The sequence below is a fragment of the Acanthopagrus latus genome, chromosome 3 (assembly GCF_904848185.1).
Source record: "Acanthopagrus latus isolate v.2019 chromosome 3, fAcaLat1.1, whole genome shotgun sequence".
NCBI classification, from domain to species: domain Eukaryota; kingdom Metazoa; phylum Chordata; class Actinopteri; order Spariformes; family Sparidae; genus Acanthopagrus; species Acanthopagrus latus.
The window spans coordinates 16,032,350-16,053,669 of NC_051041.1; the positions used below are offsets into that span (position 1 = coordinate 16,032,350).

At 39.2% G+C, this 21,320-nt stretch overlaps 1 protein-coding gene and 1 long non-coding RNA gene across 2 annotated transcripts; both read left to right on the forward strand.

Moving 5' to 3' along the window:
* The first annotated feature begins 6,649 nt into the window (after window positions 1–6,649).
* Window positions 6,650–7,526, forward strand: LOC119017464. Its single transcript, XR_005074430.1, has 3 exons — window positions 6,650–6,792; window positions 7,144–7,283; window positions 7,381–7,526. It is a non-coding gene; the product is annotated as an uncharacterized LOC119017464 (long non-coding RNA).
* A 556-nt stretch (window positions 7,527–8,082) lies between these two features.
* On the forward strand, window positions 8,083–12,931 carry LOC119017045 (cell wall protein DAN4-like). Its single transcript, XM_037093437.1, has 4 exons — window positions 8,083–8,933; window positions 9,794–9,949; window positions 10,089–10,174; window positions 12,526–12,931. Exons 1-3 carry the CDS (start codon window positions 8,214–8,216, stop codon window positions 10,137–10,139), a joined length of 927 nt encoding a protein of 308 aa, XP_036949332.1. The 5' UTR covers window positions 8,083–8,213; the 3' UTR covers window positions 10,140–10,174; window positions 12,526–12,931.
* The last annotated feature ends 8,389 nt before the right edge of the window (window positions 12,932–21,320 follow it).

Sequence of the window (21,320 nt, forward strand, 5' to 3'; positions counted from 1 at the left end):
TTCCATATTAACATGTGCTCTACCTATTTCCTGCCCTAGATAAAGAGCAGGGTCCATGGTATTCCAACCTCTTCTAAATGCACTCTAATACGTTAATACATTGCCTTTGCTTTCTATATGGTATGTTCATCTTTCATTTATCGTTCTCTCCATAATTGTACATATATCAGATGTTAAGGCATTGGGCCTATAATCCCCTGGGTTTGTACAATCTTCTCCTGACTTATGTAGTGGTGCAACTACTGCCTCTTTCCATATCTGTGGTGATTTAACCTTCTCCCAAACTTTAATGTATAAGTCTTATAACATGATTCTAGATGATTCGCTGAGCAGATTTATCATAATGTAACATATCAGATCTTTTCCTGACAATGACATCTTAGTTTTCCTGAGAGCACAACTCAGTTCTGCCTTTGTGAATGGTTCATTTATTGGATTGTTGGCATCTTCATTTTGCCTTATTAGTCCTTCATTCTCAGTTATTGTAACTTCCCTTCCTCTTTTCCCTTTTTTACTGACATTATTAGAACTGTGCACTTTTAACAAAGGTAAAGGCCAACAGGTCTGCATTTTTCTCATCTTTCACTGCTGTACTTTCATTACGAACTAAGACAGGATCATTCCCCATACTTGAGCAATTTTCCCCCTTTCCTATTGTACTACAACATTTCCTCCAATAGATTTTTTTCAAACTTTTAATTGTTCTCCTTACCTTAGTCTGCAACCTTTTGTTTTCAACAAAATCCTGGAAATTCTGCTCTCTTTCTTAACCCTTATTTGATTGCTTTGCTGCCCCTAGGACAGTTTGATAAACAGAACGATTTAATACATTGTTATCTTGATGTTTTGTATTACTGAAGTAAGATCAATTGTTGATTTGGAGCTATTTCTAAGATTTCCATCATTCAAGCATGCAAAATTTTTGATTTCCATTAATTCTTCAATCACCTCTCCATTTCAAATGTAATAATATAAACATTTACAAATAAAATATATGCAAATAACCATCTGGCAATACAGCTGGTTCCTCCAGTTCTAATGAAACCAAACTCTCACTATTTTAGTACCTTTTGTCCACATTTCCAGTGTCACATTACTGCCATCTTCTGGAGTAAATGAACTCCAGGAGTCTGGTGGTTTGTCAGATTTTTCCATCAATCCTGTTCTCCTGAGGAAGCTAAATGAGGTTGGACAGAACAGCCAGAAGCCATGGATAATGTTTTGTTTTTTCTTCTTTTTTTATTGTTTGTTTTGTTTTTTAAATTCTTTTATAGGTACAGTGACAATGGAAAATTGATAATATCACTAATTACAAACAATAAAATCCAAGTAATTTGTGTACAGCTGGCTACATTAACATAAAATAATCTGACCAAACCCTGCTATTCAAACAAGTTTGTGTCCAGCAAGTACCACAGCATAACAAGTACATCCTGCCACTGGATCAACTGACACATAGTCAGTATAAAGTACATTCCTTATAGCTGTGACACATAGTCACTAAAACTTCTTTTATTTCTTGCCTTAATTTGAAATAATTCCAATCTACCAGCAGAGTGTCCTTCACCCTGAATCCTCTTTGATGCCCCGCAAATATGTCCTCTTCCTCTGATGGTACATAAGTCTTTCATTATTCATCCACATTATTGAATGTGAAACCTGTGTCGACACCTATAAATCTCCAGTAGTGGTCCTGACCCCTATCTATGTTAGGACAGCTGTATGTTTCGGTGACTATGCCTTCAACTCAAAAATCTCTGTGGGACAACATTAAAATGTAATACACCTCTTGTGTGTAAGTCCCACTGAGATACAGTGAATCCACAAACTAAACACAAAAGCTAAATACACTGCTCAAAAAAATTAAAGGACCGCTTTTTTATTGGGTATGGCATGAGGTCAATTGAACCTGTCTGATAATGATCTGGTTGGTTAAGTAGCAGAGAGCGTCATTAATCAGTTTCAGCTGTATTGGTGTTAATGGATTAACAACAGGGGCGCTAGAGTGGCAACAATGAGAAAACCCCCAAAACAGGACTGGTTTTGCATGTGGAGGTCATTTCAAGTTCTCCCTCTTGATTATTTTTGTCTGGTTTTCCACTAGTGCTGGTTTTGGCCAGAGTCATTATCACTAACTGGCAGTATAAGGGGATTCCTTAACCCTATAGAAGTTGCGCAGGTTGTCCAACTCCTCCAGGATGGCACATCCATACTTGCCATAGCAAGGAGATTTTATGTGTCTCCCAGCACAATCTCCAGACCGTGGAGGAGATTTCAGGAGACAGGCAGTTACACTATTAGAGCTGGACAGGGCTGTAGAAGGTCCTCAACCCATCAGCAGGACCAATATCTGCTCCTTCGTGCAAGGAGGAACTGGTTGAGCACTGCCCGTGCCCTACAGAATGACCTCCAGCAGGCCACTGGTGTGAATGTCTCTGTCCAAACAATCAGAAACAGACTTCATGAGGGTGACCTGAGGGCGTGACGTCCTGTACTGTGCTCACCGCCCAGCACTGTGGAGCTTGATTGGTATTTACTAGAGAACACTAGAATTGGCAAGTCCGCCAGTAGTGCCCTGTGCTTTTCACAGATGAGAGCAGGTTCACCCTGAGCACCTGTGGTAGATGTGAAAGAGTCTGGGGAAGACAAGGAGAACGCTATGCCGCCTGCAACATTGCTCAGCATGACAGGTTTGATGGTGGGTCATTGATGGTCTGGGGGGGTATATCCATGGAGGGACGCACAGACCTCTACTGGCTAGAAAATGGCAGTCTGACTGCCATTAGGCAGCGGGATGAAATCCTTGAACCCACTGTCAGACCCTACGCTGGTGCAGTAGATCCTGGGTTCCTCTTGATGCACGACAATGCCTGGCCTCATGCGGCAAGAGTATTGATTGAATGGCCCTCACGATCACCTGACTTAAACCCGATAGAACACCTCTGGGACATTATGTTTTGGTCCATCAGGCACCGCCAGGTTGGTTCTCAGACTTTATAGGAGCTCAGGGATGCCCTTACACTGGGAGGACATCCCACAAGACACCATCCGTCGTCTCAGTAGGAGCATGCCGCAACGTTGTCAAGTATGTATGCATACACACAACATACTGAGAAGCTTTTTGAGTTGCAGAAATTAAATATTGGCAAAATGGACTAGCTACATTATTGTTTCGCTTTGATTTTCGGGGTGTCTATACAATTGAGCCCACTGTAGGCTAAAAACTTTTATTTCCATTAAAAGATGTGGCATCCTTTCATTCCTAAGACATTGCCCTGTCCATATCTGTATAGATATCCAACATTTTTTTTTTTCACATTGAGATCTGATGTGTTTTCAAAGTGTTCCTTTAATTTTTTTGAGCAGTGTATCTATCCTTGTGACATTTTCTTTATCTAATTATGACACTGTTAATCCTATATATTCTGAATTCCTGTCAAATTAGCTATTTGTGAAGGTATTTTAAAGGAGATAGTTATATGCACTGAGAGAATATCGATGGCTGTGTAAAAACAAATCACATCTGAAATCTATCATGTGTATTTTCCATTTATAGTTTAACTATTTATCTTAATATCAGGTCTTAAGTATTTATGACATGGACATAGAGACATGTTGTTGAAAGCTGTAAATTGCATTTTGCTGCCCAACATCAACACTCATGTAGTGAGTCACATTAGAATACAGTGGTAGTATAATAGAGTATTTGCTTATTTCTCTCAGCCTTTTTAATCAGCTATCTGAACACTCTATTGATTGATATCAAAATGTCTGTGATAGTCTATTCAGTGCGCAGTAATAGGAGCTGTGTGCGTAACTCAAATTAATCTGAGAGAGTGGGAATGTGTGGATACTGTCATTACAGTATATTTAATTTCAAACAAAAACAAAGCATTCTTGTAAGGCTTTTAGTACAACAATTAACCCTGACCATGGCGTATACAACAAGCTCTTACCATAAATGTCTTTGCAAGCAATGATTAGATAATAATTGTAATAAAAACTTTACGCAACACAAGGATATCTACACAAACTAAATTAAACTCTATTGGCCATTTCTAGCCAAAGTAAACTCTGAGGGTGTAAGTATGAATCATAGAATCAGTAATGTAGAAGAGATATGATTCACCTGTGGACCAGCCTCTAATCCCTGCCCATTCTTATCCTGAATGAATAAAACCCTTGACATTAAAGACTACAACACCATTTATGTCATCTAGCATCCCAGGGATCACAAGAGCAGCATTTGGCTTGTATTCACCATGGTGCGACCGAGATGGCTGTGGACCAGTCCTTTGTGTTTAATGACCATGGCTATTTCAGGTAAGTCATGCTCAGGCATTAATAGCTAATATTTCTGTCATTTACAGGTCATTCAGGAAAGCTAGATGTCCTGCTTGAAAGACTATTCTGTTGTTTTTCTTAAACGCTGATACGGTTCTAAAAAATGAGACTTGAAATATATATACAATCTGTAGTAATTAACTGAAGAAGCTGAGACACAATGGATTTTAGATGCGAAAATTTTGGTGGAGATATGTACATGCAGCTATGAAGCATGTGTCTGAACAGTCGGTATCAGAGGCCTTGTTTTAAATGTTAGTGTTATCATTTCTAAATTATTTTGGTATTAATTAATTATATGTGGCTGTTCTGTAGCTGTCAGTCATATCACACAGTCTCCCTTCACTGATAGAATTTTATGGGATTGTAGATGTTCAAATTTGCCATTCCTCTGAGCTCATCACTGACCTTGGAAGTTGCATTTATTATGGTAATAAATTACCCTCATCTTAATAATGAACAAAGAACCTCCCAACAGCTGCACTCCCAGGGACGCAAATCAGTGTAATATATAAAAAAAGGCCAGGCTTATACTACTGCTGAGCATATATATATATATATATATATATATATATATATACACACACTGGATGGTTGGAACCTACAAATAGGGTCCGCAGTTGAAAGAAAATCTAAAGAAAAGCTGCAATAGACCTGATGTTTCTTAAATCAGTCACTTATATTTAGATAGTGCTTTTGACTTTATGAGAATGATCTCTGTCCACATTTTTCTACACTAAAGTCCAGTCAAGTCTATATACAGGGTTTTGAGGTGACGAATCAGATCAAAAACATGAATGTGTGATCCATGTATTACTCACAGTTTATTGATTATATGTCCGACTGAAACCTGCAGGGCTTGTGGCTGTGCAGTCTCTGCACCTGAAAGACGTTCTCAGTGCAGAGCAACTCAGCTCTAATCAGTACAGCGCCTTCTACTTGCCAGTGGAGATCACCAACAGAAATTTCAGCTCTGCACTGTACAATCCAGCATCTGAGATGTATCAGACCATGTATAAAGAAGTCACCGTCTTGGTAAGATAAATAACAATAACTAATGATGTACCACCAGGGTTCTATCTACATTTTAGAACAGTGAGATCATGTCCTGGACATGAAAGATGTTGTGCCCGGCAAGTGATGTCATAGCACCTCTTATGTCAGGGCGTAGTTGTACACTTCCCAATTTTTGAGACTAGATGTCCACTGTATGCTGTGCTTTTCATTTTAAGATGGAAATTGGACAGGGTTCTGATTTTTCTCACTGTGTTGAATACAAAATATCTGCAAAACATAAATGAACTCCTGAAATATCACTGTGTTCTTATTGAATAAATGAATTTATTCCCCAAATTATATATTAGCGTTATTCTTGACATTTCGACTTTATTCACAAATAATATGATAATAACATTCTCGACATTATGATGTGCATAATAAAAAAATAATTAAAATTTCCCTTGTCCCTGGCCGTCATACTGTTCCATAGATAAAGCAAATTTAGGGCTCATGTCATCTGTAAGCTTTCACTGAAGTGAAAATTATTTTAGCTTATTGGCAAGCTTACTTGGCCTGTTTAGTTAGAAAACTATCTTGCCAACCCCACAGTAGCTCATTTTGCTTCAATGCTAATAAGGTACTAGAGTCTAATAAGGTGATTTTAATTACTTAAAGACATGCAGTTGGGGATTTTGTTCAGTTTTACTGAGGAGTTTTGTTCGATTGTACATACGTCATTTTGGGAATATTTTACTTCCAAGAAGCACATTTGAATAGCCCTGATGATGTTGGAGGGCCGTGATTGGCTGATCACAACGTTGGTCCCGGAAATTCAACAGCGTACTGCAGGAATTAATTCTAAAACCCAGGAAATAAGTTAGCTTTTTTGCACTTCCATTCTCTCAAAGTCAATGGGCTTTTATGAAAGGGTTTTCTGTAAGAATCCTGAAACAAGGTCTGTCTGAACAAAACCTCCAAAAATTCTCACTACAACCTAAAATACATCAGTAAATACCCCACCGTAATAAAGTGTATATATGCCTAAAAAAGGGCAGTCGTTAACGGGGTCATTAAATGACACCAGGCCTGATTCAGACTCATCAGTCACTCTGTGTCCTGCAGTCCCTTCATGTGATACCCTTCATTATAAAGAAACAAGACAACAAGACAACAGAAGAACTGAAACACAGTGTATGTGCACAACATTACATGTTTTAGAATAGAATAGAATAGAATAGAATAGAACAGAATAGAATAGAATTACTTTAATGATCCCAGACTGGGAAAGTTTTACCTCTGTATTTCATAGTGACTGTAAACGGTGTTGAGTGATATTGTTTTCTGTTCTTGTCTTTCTTGTTTGCAGCTTACAGGTGTCTATGGCTGCGCTGATAGCACTGTATGTCAGACAAATAACATGTATTCAGGTGTTGCTGGAATGACCTTCAGGTATTATCAATATCATTTATGCTTTAATCATCAACAAATTATATTCACTATGTCCAATGTTACTGGCAGTGTGGATTCATCAAACCATGAGAGATACCCCATATAATATTAGCATCCATGTTGCCTGAGTAGAAAATATGTGAACAGTAAGGTTATACTTGTTGAATATGTGAGTACAAGTTTGAACCAGAACTATCAGGTGATGTGTGCCGGATTTTTGATGGAGCTTTCTTTCAGTATTTATTATTTTCAGTATTCAGTACATCAGTATTTACATCAGAACATCTACAAAATGTAAGAATATGATATCACAAATGATGAATAAAAATGTGAACAACTTTCTTTACACAGCTCTGGATCAGTGATTGCCAATGCAACTGTAGTCTTCAACACCTCCTCTATCAATCACGCAGTTGTCTTTTACTACTTTCAACACAATGTCAACAAGGTGCAACCCCAAATTCTCCTGCTGAATATGGACTATACGACCAGTAAGATATCACATTCTGCAGCTCATTCCTACCACACTTGGAACATGTTTGCTCTTCATGTGAAGTTTTCTAATCACTTCTTCTCCTTTTTCTTCAGTCAACAAAATTATAAGGACTTCTCTCACATCTGCTACTACAACTACAACTACCACAACTACAACAAGCACTACCACTACAACACCTACCACAATGCCCACAACTACAACACCTACCACAACCACAACAACACCTTCAACTACAACACCTACCACAACCACAACAACACCTACAACTACAACACCTACAACACCTACTACAACTACGACACCCACCACAACACCACCTACCACAACTACAACGACACCTACAACTACAACACCTACTACAACAACAACACCTACCACAACACTACCTATCACAACTACAACAACACCTCCAACTACAACACCTACTACAACTATGACACCTACCACAACACCACCTACCACAACTACATCATCACCTACAACTACAACACCTACCACAACATCTACAGCACCTACCACAACTACATCATCACCTACAACTACAACACCTACCACAACATCTACAACACCTACCACAACACCTACAACTACAACACCTACCATAACTACAGCACCTACAACTACAACACCTCCCACAACATCTACAACACCTACCACAACACCTACAACTACAACACCTACCATAACTACAGCACCTACAACTACAACACCTACCACAACTACAACAACACCTACAACTACAACACCTACCACAACTACAACAACACCTACAACTACAACACCTACCACAACTACAACAACACCAACAACACCTACAGCTACAACACCTACTACAGCTACAATACCTACAACTACAACCCCTACCACAACACCTACAACTACAACATCTACCACAACTACAATACCTTCAACACCTACGGCACCTATGGCACCTACTACAACTACAACCCCTACTACAACTACAACCCCTACTACAACTACAACACCTACCACAACTACAACAACTCCTACAACACCTGTAACTACACCACCTACCACATCATCTACAACTACAATACCTACAACTACAACCCCTACCACAACACCTACAACTACAACATCTACCACAACTACAATACCTTCAACACCTACGGCACCTATGGCACCTACTACAACTACAACACCTACCACAACTACAACACCTACCACAACTACAACAACTCCTACAACACCTGTAACTACACCACCTACCACATCATCTACAACTACAATACCTACCACTACAACATCTATTACAACTACAACAACAGCTACAAATACAACGACAACACATACCACAACTACTTCCACCACAGTCATAGATCCTGGAACAACATCTTCAAGCCAAAGGAACTCTTCTACTGATGACACAAACATGGTTTCAGCCATCAGCACTACTCATGGGAACCACAGCCACACCTTCACAACAGAAGGAAGAAAAAAGCCAGTTGTGGACAGCACTACACCTGACAAACACAAAGTTTCAACTGGACAGCCCAGTGATCCCCCGACACCAGGAGGTGGCAGCAGCAGTGGGAACAGTGATTGGGTACCTGGATGGGGTATTGCCCTCTTAGTATTAGCTGCTGCCATTTTGTTGCTACTCATAATCATCTTTATCATGATGGTGAGTAATTAAGCAGGTCTTACATAATCTCCTTTATAATTTCTTAGCGCTTTTTTTTGATGATGGCTGTGTCTGGCTGGATGTTGCAGAAATATTATTGCTAACTTGATTAGAAATGGTTATATTAGCAAAAAGAGTGTCAAAGAAAATCTGCTTAGTCAAAACAACAGTTTGTATAGGGGCAGAGAGGTATTGCCTATAGGCAGGCACAGAACATACACACTTGTAGGCCAAAAGCTGTAGTCTTTGTGGTGTGATCAAGTGCAGCTTTTTGGCCAAGACAAAGGAAATGTGAGGTGTGGAACAGCCGGCGTTTGTCACAGTTAGTCAGCTAATCAATTGTGTGTGTCAGGGCCTTAAGGCCACTGACCAAGCTGCAGTACTTGATAAATCAGGACTGCAAAAGTGCTGGCAGAGCTCACTGCCGGTATTTCTCCACCGTCAGTTGATCATTTCAGTTATTTATTAGATTTTTGTACACATTATATCTTTAATACCTGAAAATCATGGCTGATCAACATTTAGGTGTGAGTGCCTAACAAGCATAAGGTTACTGATGGAACTAGTTGTTCAATCAGACACAAAGTTAATGTTATAGTAATTGCACTGTACATTTATTTGTCTGTTCTGAGCTAGAAACATGACAGACTCTGTGGGAGAGGATGTACTCCCTTTGTAGATATAACAAACAATATTATATTCCTTAATTTCTGCCAGTGGATCTCCCTAAATCCTACACAGTGGACCTTTCAAAGGCCACATCATTTGTAGAGGGAGCTGAATCAGGACAAAGCTTCCTGACATGGTTGTTCACTCTAATTTCTCCTCTCAGAACTCTGTTTTGATGCTCTATATTCCAGCTGATTCGATGGTGTTGTAAGAAACCTGAACATGGCTACATGGACACTATTCAGGATCCATACAACACAGAAAAGAAACAACCTCCTCAGGACCCACTGCCAATGTACACACCTCAAGCCCCTGTGACACCAGGACCAGGATCAACCCCCATCATTGTAAATACGACCTGTGCAGTGTTTCTGTTTTGCTTATAAATTTGTATCACTTTGTATGTGGAAGTACACTGTTGACACGCCTAATACGTGAAAACCCGATAAAGTTTTTTTAATTTTGTCCTCTCATGTTTTTCAACAGGGGGACACACCCAAGAAGAACAGGACAGGGTTTTATGCAGTGAATCCCTGAGACAGTCTGGATGAATGATATCCATCAAGCAACAGGTGGGCATCTTAATTCATCCAAGTCCAGGCCCCAAAGTCTGAGACCATTAGTCAAGAAACTATTAGTTTGCATTTATTTTGACTGTAATAACATTTTTTTCCACAACAAATTACATTTTCAGCTGAACGCCTCCAGTGAAAAATCAAAATTTGAATAATGAAGGTCAGACTATCTCAGTGTTTGCTTTAGCCCCCTTTTGCTTTAATGACAGCATGCACTCAAGCTGCATGGACTCCACAAGTTAATGTAAAATCTGCTGACTCATATTATACCAGCATAATGTGACAGTGTTGCACAAAGCTTCTTGTGATTTTGAGTTCTAGGCTTTCTTAGTCTTCAAGTGCCTCCACAAACTTTCAGTGGTGTTGAGGTCAGGTAACTGCGGAGGACAGTCCAGGACAGTCATGACTCCTTGGTCTTTTTTGGTCTTCAGTAGGTGTGTCAAAGCTTTGAGGTGTGTTTGGGCTCATTATTCTGCTGCAGTATCAATCCTTCTCCACAAAGATCAAACCAGAGGTTGGAGCATGTCTGCGAATAATGGAATGGTGCTTCTCCTCAGTCAGTTCTGTGCACGGCAACCTCCTGTACACATGTTATTACGTTGTACTGTGCCAAAGCACACCACTTTCAACTATGCCAGGGCCAAGAAAGTCTATTGTGCTTGAGCAGGGTACAGAGGGCTCATAGCAGTCATACAAACTTGATTTTTTGTTCAAACGTACCTGGGCATGATACAGATTGCCTAATGTGAGTGTGCCCTTACCTTTTGTATCCTCAGTCTTTTCCAGGTATGTGTGAAAATATCAGAAATTGCTCTCAGACTTCTATAGCCCACTGTTTACTCATGGCCACCCAGCTTTCAATCATTCTGTCCAATCACATTGAATTGAAAAGGAAAAGGTCAAACTTATGATCAATGATAACTGAGATAACATAAGAAGCTCTCTGAGTGATGTTTGCCCCAGGTTAATCTTGAAATAATCAACATAATGTTTGATTAATGATACAGCTTAATTGTAATCTGACGGAGATAAAAACACTTGAGTCACATCCTGTGCTAAGAGGTTCTATAATTAGTTTTGCTAGGAGGCCCAGGTTAATAAGGTTATAAGCTCAGTAGCCTGTTTGATTTTTCAAACATGTTTTAAGCCAACTGGATAACTTAAATATGTGTGCTCAGATGTGTTTTATCTATTTTCTTTGTTTTTTCTGTATCCGTTGAAACTTTTGATACTTTTATTGTCATTCTCAAGTGAAAAACACAAAGTTGGCACATTTCTATAAGTTGAGGTGAAGGATTACATGCCATTAAACCACGGATATCGAACTTGTTCGATTTCACATTGCTATATTTAAGTTAGATGCATGTTTGTTAAAATAAGGCAAGGTGAAGCAGTACGTTCTCTTTAATGAGTCGAAAACATTCTCCTATCCCACTCGTAGAAACTTAGTGGTTTAACTCCAACATGCACCAAGCCGAACACAAGGTTAAATCCTGTAGAGTTGTCATGTTGGTGATATAGGTGTTTTATATCCGCAGGGACATTGTAATAAATGACTAAATCAATAAGTACAGCTGAATTTTTATTTGTAACGGATTGCTGTTATATAACACCTTGTTATACAGTGGAGGGAGTGACCTCTCTCACTCTCAACAATAGGTCCTAATCACGGCTCACTTATTAGAAGATTTGTTTGACACATCAAGGCTGTCTGACAGTCAAGGAAGCTGGACTTTGTATGAGTTCAATAAACAAAGCCTACTCACCCAGACAACAAAACACATGCTTTCCTGTATGTATATGTATAAGAACTCCATATTTAAATCACACAAACTGAACAAACAACAAGCTCCTATTAAAATCACCTGAACTACTATTTTAAATCAGCATGTAAGGGTATATGTATTGTTGCTATTAGATCATGCTATTAATGTGAGAGGTTACTGAGGTTCTCAACAAATATATGAGACGGAAGAAGAATGTGTGGAATCAAGTGATATCTCTGCTGTATCAATTCTGTTCATTTAAACTGTCCATAATGGTTCTAACAGTGTTATAGAAGTGCAATGCAGACCAGTGGACTGCTTTTCAAGATCTGATGCCTACATTGCCCACAGTGCAACTTAGCTACTAAGTGACATGCCTATAGGCAGTTTATCAGATTACATGCAGCTTCCTCTGGAGCCACAAAAGGCTTCATACTAATTTTGTCACATATAGACACTTAAATGTGTGCGAAATCGGTGGGGTTAACCTTTCAGAAGTGTGGTCCTGCCTCCAAAATGCATCAGGTGAAATGTCAGCATTCATCCCTCTGACTGAACCACATTTGTTCTTGTGCTTTCAAGGCAGGCTGCAGTGAGCAGAGGCAGAGTGAAGAAAATTTCGCCTGCAGCAGTCAAGCATGGACAGTGTACAGCACCGATTAACACTTATTTATTACACGGTTGTTTCCTTTTTATTTCCGTTCCAGTTCAGAATGCTGAAGTATAAATTGTATATACCCATATAGACTGTAGTAACATTATTTATCTGCATAGCAATATTTAATACAAACCAGTGATGGATAGCTGATGTGTTTTCTTTAGTAATGTTTCTCTGCATGATTTTAGGAACAATAATCACATTGGAAATCAAAAGAACCAAATATGTGCCCTTGAATATGTGTTGCAAATTTCACATGTTTGTTTTAATTGTATGTTAAATTGTAAAATACTGAAAAAAAATCAGATTAAATCTGTCTCAAACCTGCCAGTGTTTTTGCGTGTTTGGATGTTTTGCTGTGTATTTCTACCCTCCAGACAGCCAGACTTATTCAAAATTCATTTTTAATTCACACATACATACGAAAAACATAGCCAGACATAAGAAAACATGTACAGTGAGCATCAGAGGCATCCCTAAACATATTTCAAGTTTAAGGTTTTAAAATCCTCTGTAACTCATCCTAAAATGTGCCGTACTAAAAGGCAGTCTTTACTCGCGAGGGAAAAACAGGCCTGACATCTGCTCTGGTTCTAAATAATACAAGAGATATAATGAAGCGAGGCACCTTTTTGAGAAGACAGTTATGGATGAAACAAAGAGATATACTTCTCTTCCTGTTGCTATGAGGGCCACCTGACTTTTTCATTTCCTACTGCAGCTGGCACCACTCTTCAGTTTAACATCAGAGAGATGTTGGACTCAACCATCTAATATTAGAAAGACGTCGAATTTTGACTCAAAACCAACCAAATTTCAACGTCAGTACTGTATGTCAACTCGATGCTGGTATTAAACGTTTTCCTGACATTTTATTTGAATATGTTAAAAATGTATTTAAACAGAAATATGAATATAATCCTCAGTAATGTGGCTGTGTCCTGTTATGAGACACAAAGCACAACAATTAAAATGCAACATTGTCATATTAAGGTCAAGTGAGGAGCTCCACCGTCACTACAAAGAAGTTGGTGTTATCGTTGCATTTGATTTCAATGGTGGTCTCAGCTTGAATTTAGTGATGAACTGTCTCAATGACTTTCCCAAATCCATGTATTAACATCCTTTATACATTCATATTGGTGTTTGATGCCGCATGTGGGGTCACTGGCATTCCAAATCTTTTCAGGAAATTATGGCTTGTAGACTGTGAAATACCTAAAACTATTGCAGTCATGCATTGATACATTTTCCTGTTTGCTGTTTTCCAAACTGTTTTGCTCACGTGGTTTTGGACAAAGTGTTGAACCTTGTCCCACCCTTGCTTGTTAACAGCTTTCGAGGATACTCCTTTGATAGCCGACTATGTTCCTGCCACAAGTCAACAATTCATGTTTACCTGTGGAATCATCCAAACAGGCTTTTTTCATCGTTCCACAACTTTCTCTTCAATCTTCTGTTGCCCCATTTCTGACTGTTTGAGACATGTTGCTGCATCAAATTCACAGTTAGTTATTTTTACGGAAAGTAAAAGTATACCAGCTAAAACATTAGATATATTGTCTTTGTACCAAGGATATCAAATCATTGACAAAATCTTTGTTGGCGAAGTGAAAAGGTGCATCCTGCTTTGAAGTGTAAATATTTGATTGTGATGTTTTCCTCAGGGTTCTACAGGGACTTGTGACGGCAGCATGCAAACATATGCCTGTTAGGAACGTATTGTCAAATTGTAACTACTGTTTGAATGGTATTGTGGTGCCACAGTACTGGGCAGGAAACACCACTGACAACTCCTCTCTTAACTCTTTTAACAGTGGCTAATCAGTGCATTAACCACGATGATATAATACTGAGTGCTGTGTAAACACTTAACTCCTGCTCTTTCTTCCATGCTGGAGAGGCAACATTTACTCAGAGCAGTTAATCGGAAGATTAATGGTTGCTGCATTGTCAGTAGAATAGTAGGCAGAATGGAACAGCACAAAGGCAACCATACAATGCAGGGTGTAACCAAATACGATCCTAATGTGGCCATATACACACCCACACAAGCACATGTGCATGCACGCATGCGCAGTCAAACTCTCAACAATTTGTTTAATCTATTCTAATGAACACTGTTCAAGGACAATGATTCAGTGATTTATTTTACTAACCTGCTGATTGTAGTGCGATGCATTTAATTGAAATCCTTAAAAAACATTGTGTATGAAAACAATTGTCCAGCAGAAAATGCTCTGACCCCATTGTTTATCACACCAATGTCATGATGTGAGGTGGGAAACCACCACAAAACTAACTCACAGAGGCACAAAATGCATTTTCTACATAGAAATGTATTTTCCATTCCAGCTCAGAAATGTGCGGTATATACCTCAGTGTCTGGAATAGTTGTAGTGTTCAACAAATTTCCATATCATATTGTACTTCTACTGGTTAAATATGTCTGCATGGTACTCGTATTCGTGCATCCTAATTATCTAGGCCCACAGAACTTCTCTCTACAGCAGTGATGCAAGGTCCTTCTAGTACCACAGATCAGTTGGCACCAGCAGCTGTCACACAAAAGCTTGCCAGCTAACTCAAGTGACAAGTCATTTATTTAGAACAGAGCTGCTAACATAGCAAAGATCAACAGGAGTGAGCAGTTTACTCCACCATTCCACCGGACTGTGCACAGCACAAATAGGTACCAATCGACACCAAATAGCTTGAAAGGAGCCCTGTCCATCGCTGAAAGTGCCTATAATGGCCACGGAAGGAGCGGAACTGAACCACAGAGCAATAGAAGAAGATGGCTGGGTCTGATGTCCATCTTGTACCATAGAAAGAAAGGGATGGCAGAGTTATGATTAGCTGTGCTTTATGTGATTTTCACCCAGTTGGAAGAAAAAATAAAAGATGAAATGAGATGGTCCGCTGTGGCTTTACCGGTGTTCTACTAAGGAAAGTAGCAGCATGCACCCATCAGTTGCCCTCCTGCCTTCTGTAACTTTATGGGCTAAGAAATGTATAGGCCGAGCAAATTAATGGGGATATGTTGGCATGTCAAATCTGATCACTGCAGGCATCAGATTTGCCTGCACCTATTATCGCTTTCACTGCGTTTGAGCCTTCTTTCTTTTCGTGGTTGTAAATAGAACTTTCGACCCTAATTCCATTTCCCCACCCATTGTACCAATCCACAGACAGAAAGGAAATGACAGGGAAGTGAAGGGACAGTCTACCACAGAGAGAGAGAGAGAGAGAGAGAGAGAGAGAGAGAGAGAGAGAGAGAGAGAGAGGGGGGCAAACAGCTGTTTCTATGTGCCTACCTACTTCATGCAAATTCCCCCCACGTAAAAACGAATGTCTGAGCGAGATAATTTTGATTCAAGAACTCTTCTCATTAGTTTACATTCACCATGCGTGGGTGAGCTCTCTTTGATACATTTCTTCCCCTAAGGTTTGGGAGAGAAACTAAATCTCAGTTCTGAGTGAAAAATTATGCTTCTGCATGTGTCGTTGTACCAGAAACGCGACTGAACGAACGAACGAACGAACGAATAATATGAACAATTCGGGAACTGAATCTCGACATTGAACGTTGAAGTCCACCTCTAAGTCTCACCTCATCACTACCAGGAGTTCAATGCTCTGCTGCTAAGGTCTTGGTGTAACATACAACTTGAAGAGGCCTGCTGGGGTCCATGACTCAACAACAGGTCAGCGCTGTTTTAGCAGCACAAGGGCAACCTACACGTTTAATGTTGTTATTGATTGATGCTGTTCATAAAGAAAAAGAACCCTTAACATGTACTTTAAAAGTCTTTGTTCGCTTAATTGACATTGGCAGGGCAAGTGGGTGACTAAGAAAACCAGCGTCATTTATGGAGAGCGTCACACGAATGCTTTATCTGTTTCCAATTAAACAAGTATTCATTCAGTCCTATGTTATCCAGATAAAGGCCATATGAAAAGGGAGTGCCTACAATGTTGCAGGTTGCATGCTCTCAGCCCCACACTTTTGTGCATGTGACTCATACTGGTAAAACGGTGTTTCAAGTTATTTGTTGATCTATGCATGAAGTAGCCATGAATCATACAGCTGACGTGAACATGAATGAATAGATATTTAGTCGATGTGAAGGAATTATTTTGCAATTCACGTTCTTATTGTTGTCTTTGCTGTATGACAGTACAACAATTCACGTTATGAGACGAACCTTGTTAATCACCACGTACATAGTACCAGTGGTTAAATGAGCAAATAAGTGCGAAACAAAAGCGCTGAGGACACAAACATAGCATAGAAAACATGTAACAGCATGTGGCAGTATTCATATGGCAAGTTTATCAGCCAGTGTGATATGAGTCCAGAAAAGACCCCACATTGATGCTTTTTGGTTGGTATTTGCCCATTCTTTTAATTCGTAGATTTGGGCTTTTTTTCCAGTGCCTAAGTATTATCCCAGTGGCCGCTGTGGTGCTCACCATGATCACTGAGAATTCTCTGGCCAAAATGTTGTGTATTTGGGTTCTGTCCCCAAGTAAACACAGTCTTGGTGATACAGGTAAAGTCCTTCCCAGCCAGTTGCTCAACTATTCCAGAATTGTCTTCCAGAAGGGCTGTGTTATCTTCTATTGGGTGTATTTCCCTTTAGCTTCCCTTACGTACTTCTTATTGTTAGATATCATTTCCAGCCATTCAGTCTCTGTAAACTTGTACAGTCAGCAAGCAGTTGGTTTGTTGTTCAGTACAAACAGAAGCACGATGTTGCTCCACTAGTAACCTGAAGCAGTCCATGATGTGATTTCTTATCTTTGAACTGGATCCTGGAGGTTATACAGTTCTGGATTTGTAAATATTTCCAGAAATTTCCAGAAAGGTTGAAGTTATGTTGTTTGTCACTTTGCTAAAACGTATTCTAATTTCATTCTATTAACCAGAGCTGCAGAAGTGTTGGAAAACTTTTACAAAAAATAAACAAAAAACTTTTACTCAGGTAAAAGAAGCAACAACATTATGAAGCCAATTTTGATTATTTACTCTAAATACATTCAGTGATGTAACAGTGGCTGAAAAACATTAAGTACCTCCCTGGTCATCTAACAGCATCAGTGTATGTTTCCACTCTGTCAGATTTCTGTTCTCTACTGACACCCACTGCTCTCAGCGCTGAACTGCATGCATATGATTGGCAAGAGGATATAACTCAGGTCAGTAATCTCTGTGCCTATATTTCTCAAATGTATTTACATGTGAATAATCAATTGCATTTCACACATTTTCATCACTGAAGTACAGCTTAATTTACTTTACTGTGCACTAGGGCTGGGCATTGTTAAGAACCTCACGATTCGATCCGATTTGGATTCTTTAGGTCGCAATTCGATTCAATATCGATTCAATTCAGTATTGATTTAAATGCTTCTATATCCATTCAGTAAGTAGGAATAAACAAATAATTAGAGCACCTGTTGATCATTTTTTAATTAAAAAAAGTAATCTTAAATTATTAATCTTTCCTCTAGGCAGTTCTAGTTCTTATTGAATTGTGAACACAGGCACATGATGTGTTTAGATATAAAATAGTGCAACCATAGTTACGCTGAGATGATGCCATTGCTCCTGGGACTGCATTGTACATTTTTGTCTGACATAAACATAGATATAACAGCGTTCCCTCCGCACTCCAGCAAGACGCAAGGGGGGGAGGACGTTGACAGCGGATGGTCGAGGGCTGCTGCTTGACTGAATTGATTCAGAGGATTTTCTGAATCGATATTGAATTGGGAAAAAAAAATATTGGAATGCACTGATGAATCTATATTTTTACCTACCTCTACTGTGCACAGATACTTATTTCACTGAGAAAAGTCCAAAACTGACATGTCCACACAAAACATGAAGTAGACCTTAAATGAAAGCATGTTTGCCATAATATTTATCAAACTTCAAACATTTTTTGGTAGGAATATTGCTGGAGATACATTTCACTGAACTATAGCTTTATTGTGTATACTCTAATATAATGCGCTTATTTCGCAGAGAAATGCCCAAAATTAACATGACTGTCTTCTACACAAAACATGAAGTGGACCGCAATTGAAACCATGTTTGCCCTAATATTTGTCAAACTTTAAACATCTTGGAGAGAAACTGTTTTGGAATACCTTGTTTTCACTAAAATGCAGCTTAATTGACCACACTGTGTAAAAAGACACTTATTTAGTTAATAGACACCAACAATAGCCAGAGGTTTTGACCAGAAATGAATTGAACTATGAAATATCATAAATATAAGGGTTTTCTAGTTAAAGCATGTCTAATGTCACTGCTAATCTGAAGTCTAAAGGCCCACTAGTGGCTATTAGACTCTGCAGTGTGTATTACACTAAATACAAATAGTGTTAGAATGAATGATCATATAAATGACTTGGTTAAGAGTTTGTCAGGAAACGGGAATGTGTTCACTCAGCAACACTTTTAGCCAGCTACTGGTTTGATTGGGACATATTTTTACATACTTTTATATAAAGTTGAAAGTTTTTGCGAGAGGAAATACGTGGAGTGTCAAAAAGTAAAAAGCACATTTTCTGGGGGGCATAAATGTGATCAGCAACTTTCCAGGCAAATCTGGGGTTTTTAGTATTTGTTGCTTACAAATCAGAGTATCAGACCTGAAGATTTGGCAGAATAAAAGTTCGAGAACCACAACCATTCATGTGCTGAGACCATGAATAGCCATAGCAAATGTAATGTCAATCCTGTCTGTTGTTGTTCTGATATCCTCTCTCACAGACAGACATCACAATCACCATGCATAACTGATAAATGACAGACACTGATCATTGTTAGATCATATGTTTATTTTATTCACACAAACGGTATTAACACAGTGTGGTTACTGCTGCAGGACATGTGGCACGTAAGCAACACGGGACCTGTTGAGGGTTGGCTCTATACAGATGTGACTGATAAATAAACACCCGCTACTGTAACAGCATGCTTTATATTGCTTGGTTTGAAGAAGCACTAAATATTATTGAACCATGTGAAACAGTGAAGTCACAATATTTGCTTGAGCAACCAGTCTGAGTATGTACAACTCAACTTCACAACTGCATTTGAATACAGTAGCTTCTATACAGAGATTTCTTTGCAATAAGCATTAATGACAGTCACATTTTGTACAGGTCAGGTCTTTTCGAAGACCGAGTTGGAGATATTCAACACACTATATAGTCTATATCCATGCATCCATGACAGTTTACTCAGTTAGCAAGTCTCTGTGTATTCCTTTTTACACGTAGCAGAGCAACAAGTGCATCTTCTTTCTTTTTTTGCATTTCACAAAATGGATCCTCTCTGTTGATACTACTGAGCTAGTGCTCTAAGTGGCTGCCTAACTGGAAGAGTTAATAGATGAATGTCTATATTAAAGCCTTGAAGACGTTGTTCTTGAGGATATTCTTTTGTTATCATTTAATAATTGGTTAATGAGATGGCGTGTAACAGCATCAGACAGATCACTACACCCATTCATCCCAATTAAATCACTTGTTTTGTTTCAGAGTCAAGCTGAATTTTCCCCAAATGTTTTCAGGACAATGTCAGGAATAGGAGTGGGAAAGAACATCAATACAGTGTAAGATTGTATGGCTTCCTTTTACCATACATTATCGATACACCAGTGCAATTATAAAAACATGCAGGAACTTTTAACAGATTCCCCTGACAATTTGACTTACCACAGTCACTATTTGATGACTCCTTGTGGTTTAAACTTTTGTAAACTTAATTTCACAGAGTGAAATGAAGTTAGTGAACCACCTGCTGATCCTTTCCAATGATATGGTAATTCTGAAACGGTTCTGCTTTCTTGCAGCTCAACCTTTGCCAGTTTATAACTGTCGTGTTACATCTTAAATGATTGGCACAGCATGTGGTGTGTCAACGACGCCAACATGAACAAAAAGAGTGCCACTGAAGTCTAATTATTATTAAAACCAGTGAACCTCAGCATCGACCTGGGTGGCAAGTTCCTTCATTACCATGAACACACGTACTTATTTTTGACCCAGTCCCATAAATCCATCCTGCTGCCCCAAAGTACTCACTATGTGGATAATCTGATGAAAGTAGCCTCCAAAAATTCACTGTTTCCTCCAGTTTAATTGGTGTTTGTTAAAAACTAAAAATGGCCATCCAATTACTGAGCCTTATCTAATGAAGCTATGTATTTGCCAGGCGTTTCATAGGAGTTAAATCTTCAGTGAGAACCAAAGGGCTTAAGGCTGAAAATGGTTTCGAGAGACTCACTTACACATTGTTGGTTTCGGCCTGTACATAGAATTTGTTAGCGATCAGCCACAGCATGAAAAGGGCTACCAAGAGAAGTAAATAACATTGATCATCTCATTACGATGAACTGTCCTGCTGGGAAACCTTGGGTCCTGGCATTCATGTGGATGCTACTTGACATGGACCATCCGTCCAAACACTGTTGCAGACCAAGCAAAGGCAGTGGCTGCCACCAGCAGGATAATGTGCCCTGCTTTACTGCTGAGGAATGGCCCAGTGAATGTGACAGAGGCTCAAGGTGTTGACTGTGGAACTGTAATCTGAGCTGTAAGGAGCACCAACACAAAGAACCTGCACAAACCTCTTCAGCAGTTTTATCAGCGTGTTCCTCTGAGAGTGTATTCAGTGTGATACACTGAGCCAGAGGTA

Bases quoted from the DNA above. Each gene is read 5' to 3' on its own strand.
- LOC119017045 (XM_037093437.1), top strand. From the start codon at position 8,214: ATGGCACCTACTACAACTACAACCCCTACTACAACTACAACCCCTACT. The intron at 8,934-9,793 runs GTGAGTAATTAA...TCTATATTCCAG, and splicing joins TAATCATCTTTATCATGATG to CTGATTCGATGGTGTTGTAA. The intron at 9,950-10,088 runs GTAAATACGACC...GTTTTTCAACAG, and splicing joins CAGGATCAACCCCCATCATT to GGGGACACACCCAAGAAGAA.